Source organism: Anoplophora glabripennis, unplaced genomic scaffold (genome assembly GCF_000390285.2).
Source record: "Anoplophora glabripennis isolate ALB-LARVAE unplaced genomic scaffold, Agla_2.0 scaffold1188, whole genome shotgun sequence".
NCBI lineage: Eukaryota > Metazoa > Arthropoda > Insecta > Coleoptera > Cerambycidae > Anoplophora > Anoplophora glabripennis.
This window is the reverse complement of record NW_019417284.1, coordinates 70,166-78,540: the sequence shown is the minus strand read 5'-3', so window position 1 is coordinate 78,540 and position 8,375 is coordinate 70,166. Positions and strand designations below refer to the sequence as shown.

The following is an 8,375-nucleotide window of genomic DNA, read 5'->3' as shown; positions in this document are numbered from 1 at the left end:
CAACTGAAAAAATATCTATACATTTTTGCATTTTTCTTCATTTAGGCAAATAAAAAGTATCTATTATTATATATAGCTGAAAAGGTAAAAAAAAATTCTATTCAACGGGATGGCCAAATACAGGGAGTTCTATTAAAAAAAACCTATGTTTATGTAATATCGGAAAAACTGTGCGATTTGTAAAAAATCTGAGTACGCCACTGGCTTTCTAATAAAAAATAGAACAAATAATGCGCACACTTTTTTCTTCTAAATTGAATGACAACGGAGATAGAGAGGTTAACGTAAATGGCCCATTTTTCAAAAAACCCTGTATATCTAAAACTAATCAAGTTAGCCAAGATCTTTTGGGACCAGCGAAGTAAACTCAAAAAAAGAGGACGGGACATCGATATCAGATTTTTTGTATAGTTCAAAATATCGGCATCAAGGCTACTCTAATAATTATGTTGCAATTTTACTACGGCACAGGTTGAATGAACAATTTCACGTACTTATTTCTGACCCGCGTTTCAAGAAGTTCTGCCCGTTCATCTGTTTCTTTTTCGAATTTAATATTCGTCCTACTCCGCGTGAAGCGCGCACGACCGGACTTTGGTTGTTATAAAAACTAGAGATCTGAGTGTGTTCCTACACGATACAGGATGGTATAAAATTTCCTAGCCAAGGATACTGGGACACAACAATAAATATGTATTTTATTAAGGTGTCTTATTTGAATGCTACAGTATTTTCAGATTTATTCGCGGCAACTTGTGCTCAAGTCATAGTAGCGTCTTTAGCAATTGCTATGCTAGAATTCATATTTTCACGGTTTGATATATCTATTGATGGATTGTTATTCCTAAGGGGAAATAGAAATATTTCTTTTTGATTATCCGAAACTATTTGCGGACAGTATTCGATGTTTGCGATACTTGACTATCTAATCTATGTTTTCTGTTCCGACCAAAATTCTTGGTTTCTTGCCCTGCTTGTTTTTTCAGAGTATCTATCTGTTTTTCTAGGAGTTTTTTATTCTCCTTAATTAAGACGTTATTCTCCCTTAATTCCCGGATGAGTTCCTTTAAATAAGTATTTTCATCCTTGAGTCTATTTACTAAAGAGTCATTCATTATTACTGATTCACTATTGTTGAAAATTTATCGGTTCATGTTTTGGGTAGGAACATTGCAGAATTTACATTACGTAGTTTGTGTATCTGTTATCGTCTATCACAGAATTGACATAAATCGGAGCATTCCAGAATTACACCTGATTCCATATCCCTTACCCTCCTCCTATAATAAAATCTTCGTCTAGGTCAATAACACGATTCATTTTAATACAGAACGCGTCTCTGTGGTACTGCGAGTACGTTTGCTGGATTAATGCTATTTGCTCTAACTAGCAATGGACACTCGGAAAACATTAAACCTAATGAGTAAATAAACTTACCGTGATTAAGTTTTATTAGAGGCAAGCGGCGTCATTAATTTTATTATTTTTTTATGGTCATGAAAAAGGATAATACTACAATCGGCGATTATTTGGGGTTTCGAATACTTATTTTTATGTGTGTTACCGCGCATGTGCCATGTAATGTATCGCTTTGTCCGACCGTGTGGTCAGCCGTTGTTGAGTTGTTGATTTGTTCAGTTGTCGCAGTTGGTGGCAGTCTGAACGTAATATATGTTCTTTGAAAAATATTGTGTATTTTTCTTTTGAATCAACAACAATAGGTATAAAGAAGACCAGCATAAAAAAGACGAAGGAAACATTGGTCCATGCGAGCCAGAATGGTTCTTTATTTATGAATTTGAAGTGGAGATATCACATTCCAAGTTGTGTTCTGAACAGCGCCGACAGTGGGTACAGCCGGCGAAGCTGCTCAAACAGGTGACGTCGTAATAAGGGGAGCAAGAAGTTTGGTATGTACATCGTCCCATTATCTTTGCATACGCCGTTTCAACGCCGTTCAGCGGGTGAAGCTACATTGCCGTACTTAACAGTGCGCGGGTGAATTCTAGGGAAATTATTGTTGCATGTCTTCATCTATAAAGTTATTGTTCACTGTTAATAATTTGTATTAATAGTTGCATAATATTTAATGTATGTAGAAAATTAAGGTATTTGATTTGCAAGGTATTTGCTTCAATTGGGACTGTTATTAGGCAGTTTTATGAGTAAAATGGCTGAAAAACAAGCATTAGTGTCTAAACGTGGCACAATAAAGGCAAGCATTACGCGAATTGAAAAGTTTATTGATCAAGTTGATGAAAATATTACAGTAAACAATTTAAAAAGCAGATTAGCACATTTAGAACAACTTTATGAGAAATATGATGAAATACAAATGAACTTGGAGGTTTTCGATGAGTCAGAATTTGGTGATGATCGCGAAATTGTTGAAAACTGATTTNTATAGTATAACGTACAATAAGTGTAGTGTATTGTACAATAACTGTAAATGTGTGACCATTATAGTGAAGTGATAGTAGGCAATAGTGTATACTGTACAGAGTGTCTCATAATTAGTGTGCAATACTTTAGCATTCTATGATCAAAATTAAGATTAATTTTCCTATAAACAAAGGTTCAAAAATGCTCCCTACGGGAGCTACGCCCCTCTAACAGGGGCCTCAGGAGATCATCAACGTATCATTATGAATTTTTATATGTTGGACACTTAATAAATGTTCTAACAAACTACACAAAAACTGTTCAAAAATTTTAGTCAGGGGTGTCTCAGGTAAGGGGCTCACGGGTAAAATGCGCCCCCAATTTTTTGCATGTCAGTATTTTCAAATTTAAACATCGGACTATGATAGATATGAGTTTTTCACCAAAAAAAAATGTACCCTTGATTTACTTCGATAAAATACTTCATTTTCGAGAAAAATCGATGTTAGAGTTTTATTACGTAATCTCAAGAATGGAAAAGGATTGCATGAATAGTAGTAGTAGAGTAGGCCATGAAAACAAACATTTGTTTACTGGAATTAATTTGACAGATTATTAAACACAACTTTCTATTTTTGATCGTAGAATCTACTGCTAAAATATTGCACACTAATTATGGAACACCCTGTATATGTAGTTCAGTGTATACATGTAAGTGATAAAGTGTGATTTCCGCGAAGTGCGCATCAAGTAGGTGTAAGTGGGTGGTGGGGGGCCATCGCCGTCCGAACATTTGTGAAGAGGACAGGTGAGTCTATAAGCTTTTTAAAGTAAACAATTTTTTTATAATTTTCTGTTCTTTGACCCCTTCTCAAATAGTACGCCTATGAAATCTTGTCCCCTGCACCCCTCACTTCCGTTACTCGTCTAAGTGCTGGATATGAATCACTGTTCATTTTTATGATACTCGGGTAGAGGCGTAAATCATAATCAGGTAGATCACACCAGCGATCTTCCAGTCGAATTTTGAACAAGTTTGAACCAGTCCAGTTTGAACGTAAAAAAAATACTAGTGATATTTTATTGCACTTTATGATGGATAAGGGTATGTAGAATAATATCAAAAAAAAAAACAACTCGAAAGGAGTGACCCTAAGTTGACAAATTGTAAATAAGTTGTAAAATTACATATTTTTTCACTTTTTTAAGCTAGACAACCTATCGGAAAATTAGTCATTTTATGTTGTAGGCAATCAAATTACCTACAATTTAATGTACCTAGAGTCATATTTCACCCATTTGTTTTCGAAAATTACGCATTATTACTGTAAAAAGCTATGGCTGTTGATAAAATTTATGGAAAAGACGGTCAGTCCAAAAACCAACATGTATGCCAAAGACCGATACGATTGGTCTTTTTAAATTGGTTTTAATTTTCCCGTCGAAGACAACCGCTAGTTCAACGGTTGTATTTTAACTTTTAATTTTTTCAAACAAGAGCAATTTGTCGCAACATTGCTGTTATAAACTGTCATTGAACAGAATTACTAAATCACTCTCTCATCACAACTTTACAATCTTCTCCAGAAAACACAGAAATAAATAAACACATCTGAAAGAGTTATGTTATAGTTATTTTCATATTACCTCATCGTACGTATGATAGCTAGACCAATCGAAGCTTCCCGCTCTAGATTCTGGCCTGACACCTTCGTTGTCGATGTGCTTTTGTACATTTTGCATCACCACACTGGAATTCATCTCTCTAGATTTGGCCAGATTTTCTATGTAATCAACCTGGTGGGGTGGTACCATAACATCAACTGGACCTCCTACTTTGACCACAGGGCTAAAAAAATTGTAATCAGAAAGATGCTGTGTGTCCTCCATCTGTTTGAGGATTTTGAGAGTCTCCACGTCATTAGGAATCAGTCTGTAGACTTTGTAATCATCATATCTGATTTTTTCGGCCAAGCAAAGGTTTACAGTCAAAGAAAGTAAAGCAAAAAGAAACTTCATTTTCTGAAACAGTAAAATAAGGATCAGATTCACAAGTCACATAAGATAGAGTACAGCATGTTACTGTTTAAAAGTGTATAAAAAAATGTGCAGGGTATCTCAAACTTGATAGTATGGGCCTACTGTGAGGATACAAAAAAATTAAATAAAATTTGGAACACGTAGTACTAAATGGGATGAGGTAAGCTCCATTTTCAATAGAAAGTATTATCTTTGGGATTTGACAGAAACGGCTAATGACGTCATCAATTATATTTTTTCCAGAAACACACCCAAATTTTTTTCCTCTTAAAAAGCTTACTTTCTTCTAATAAACTTTTATTAGAGAAATTTTTCTGTATTGCTTCCCGTTTAAATGTTACGAGCAATATAGTCCTAAAAAGTCTCAAAAGAAATACCACCTAAAAATCACATTAGCGGTAGAAAGATCAAGTAGTCGTTGGAAAATAATTGAGTGTTCGTTGTTTAAAGTGCATAAATGTCTCAAAATATTACTCAATACGAATGCTAAATGTATAACTTTTGTGCTTACAACATGTTTTCTCATTCAGAAAAAGTTGATATGTTGATAATTTACAGAGAGTCACAAAAAAATTCAAGAAGAGCTGTAGAGTTATATCAAGAAAGCTATCCAGAGCGCCTCATTCCTGATCATAGAACCTTTACAAGATTGGGAGCGACCTTGCGACGAAATGAAGATGCATTTTCTGTTCGGAAAAAACAAATAATTGACCGAAGGTTAAAAAACAATGTTAATACAGCTAGACTGTTACAGTATTTCGAACAAAATCCAGGAAATTCTATACGGTAGGCTAGCCGGGAATTGAATTTGGATATATCAGTCGTTCAACGAATTCTAAAGACCACAAAATTCACAATTTGGAGGATTTGCCTGAGCGTTACATTGAAAACAAACTTAATTTTATAGCTCAAATTATAGTTAATGTAGAGTCTGTTGATCAGAACCTTTTTCGGCACGTCCCAATGGATGGATGAAAGTCGGTTGGTCAGTAATGGTTTGCCAAACAGGCGCAACGAACTCTGCTGGTCCATATAAAAAAGAAAATTGTGAGGATATTGACAATTATCGGCAAATATCGGCCCTAAGCATTGTATCTAAACTATTAGAGAAAATTGTCTATAATAAATTATGGTACTATTCAGAAAAGGAGACATCATCTTGTCACTTATTGGAATATGTCTGTGGATGTCTAGATAATGGTAACTATGTGGTCTCAATTTTATTTGATCTATCAAAAGCATTTAACACGATTAACAAAAATGTATTAAAACAAAAATTAAAATACATGGGTATTCGAGGTAATATGCTATTATGGATAAGTTCCTACATGAGTAATAGATATCCGAGGGTCAAACTAGGAGAATCGATATCAGAACCACATCTATCCAATCTAGGAGTTCCGCAGGGGTCTTCGCTAAATTCTTTGCTATTCCTGCTTTACGTCAATGATCTACCTGATTATATTACAAATGACCATGTTTGCAGATGATACTACAATCACAGTTTCTGTCAGTACCCCCGAGGAACTTCGTAAGAAGATTGTAAATGTAATTAGCGAATTCAGTGCTTGGTGTGATCGTAATCAATTTATGTTAAATGAGGAGAAAAATTTAATAATTAACTTCGGTATACTGAGACTACTTCCAAGTCATTCCATTATACATAGCGCATTTACACTCTCAACAAACGTCAAGCTTCTAGGAACATATTTTGATTCTAAACTGACTTATGATGATCACATTGACCACGTAATATGTAAGTAAATGAATATAGCCTATTTTGCTTTGTTGCAACTAAAATCTTCTCTTGATGAAAGTTGTATGTTAAACGCATATTACGCTTTAGCATATTCATATCTGTCGTATAATATAATATGCTGGGGTCGTGGAAGAGAAATTAATCGTTTTTCTATAGCTCAAAAACGATTATTAAGGTTAATATATAGAGTACTGCCCACTGACAGTTGTAAACCTATTTTCAAAGAAAAAAAACTCTTCACTTTACCGTCGATATATACTTATATTGAAATCCATTACTTTTGCTAAAAGAAATGAACATCTTTTTAAGTCTTGCTCATATTACCATTCATACAACACTAGGCATGGGGCTTCATTATTAAGCATACCAAAACATCGCACCACTTTTTTTTAACGCTTCCCATATTACAATGCCATTGTTTTATTCAACAGACTGCCAAGCAATATTAAAACTATTACGTGCTATAGTAAATTTAAAAATAAAATAAAAGAATTTTTATTGAGTAATGCCTTTTATAGTGTATTAGAATATCTCAAATCTGAAAATAATAGTTGAGTGACTATAACAGAATTTCAGGCAATAGATACATATTGTCATTACTATTTTTGTGATAAAAGTATACATTGTACGTTTAATTTAGTTCCTTGTAAATGTGAAGTATTTTAACCTTTTCATAACGCAAGTTCAAATTTTAAATTTTTCTATTTGTGACGTGAATGTAGATTACTTTTAATGTGTATTTACAAATGTGACTTACCATGTATACATATCAATGTGTCCAAAATGGTGAAAAGAGATAAATAATAAATAAATTGGAAATCCGCACATTGTAAATCCAGTCCAATACCAAGGCCATTTTACAATACCTAAATGCATGGTGCGGCATCATCGGTAGACATTTAATTGGGGCCTATTTTTATGAACATACATTGAACAGCGTGAGTTACCTAAATTTCCTACAAGAAGAATTTCCTGCACTTCTAGAGAATGGGGCTCCACGCCACAAGGCCAAGATTGTGCAGCAATATTTAGATAACACTTTCCCAGAAAAATGGATTGGGTTTAATGGACCTATTCAGTGGCCCGGAAAGTCACCAGATCTAACACCCCTCGATTTTTTTAATGGGGGGGTGTTACCGCGCATGTGTCATGTAATGTATCTCTTTGTCCGACCGTGTGGTCAGTCGTTGTTGAGTTGTTGATTTGTTCAGTTGTTTGTTCAACGTAATATATGTTCTTTGAAAAAATATTGTGTATTTTTCTTTTGAATCAACAACAGGTATAAAGAAGACCAGCAGAAAAAAGACGAAGGAAACATTGGTCCATTCGAGCCAGCATGGTTCTTTATTTATGAATTTGAAGTGGAGACATCACATTCCAAGTTCCAAGTTGTGTTCTGGACAGCGCCGACAGTGGGTACAGCCGGCGAAGCTGCTCAAACAGGTGACGTCGTAATAAGCGGAGCAAGAAGTTTGGTATGTACAATAGGGTGAATAATAATTAATCCGATAACAGTTGCATTTGATATTTTAAAATATATTATTTTATTAATGATACGTATGTATATTGAAGATTTTTTTTAAATAAAATGTTAAAAACCATTTACTTTTTTAATTATTATTCGCAACATTCAATACCTACATATTTAAAGTTTTTTCCTTTACTAGGGATATTCATACAGGGCGGCCCAATAGTGATAATATTACTCATATGCCATACGGATAGAAAATAATTTTAGGCGCCATAAGGGGGACGTTTTAAAAATGTTATGAAGTATGCGGGGTGTTTCCGAAGGCCGCGTCAAACATGGTTTTTAAACGCAATAACCCGATTTTTTATATTTCATATTTTAATCATGATAATGAAATAATGATGAAACAGTAAACAATCTTCATTTTGATTCTGAGTTTTATATACAAAATCTTTCAGACAAAACAACTAATGTTTTCCAGAATGAATCAAACATATACCTAAATTGCAAATGAAAATATAAAATTTATTAATAATTTATACACTATAATCGTGAAAGGTAAAGATGATTTACTTAAAAAAGAAACAATTTTGTTTATATTATACCATTTTGTAATAATAATTGTGTATTACAATTATATAGACCAAATATAAATTCACTCATCATATATCTCTCTAACTATAAAACTAATATTAAAAATAATAAACGTAATTGTGCTTGGTG

At 33.7% G+C, this 8,375-nt stretch overlaps 1 protein-coding gene across 1 annotated transcript in view; it reads right to left on the bottom strand.

Annotated features, from left to right (window-relative positions):
• The window catches only part of LOC108913396 (zinc carboxypeptidase), a 37,893-nt gene that overhangs the window by 16,617 nt on the left and 12,901 nt on the right, over positions 1-8,375 (bottom strand). Inside the window, exon 2 of the mRNA XM_018718945.2 lies at positions 4,030-4,404. Within this exon, the coding sequence (XP_018574461.2) occupies positions 4,030-4,401 (372 nt within the window). The 5' untranslated portion in view covers positions 4,402-4,404. The remainder of the gene's footprint in view (positions 1-4,029; positions 4,405-8,375) is intronic.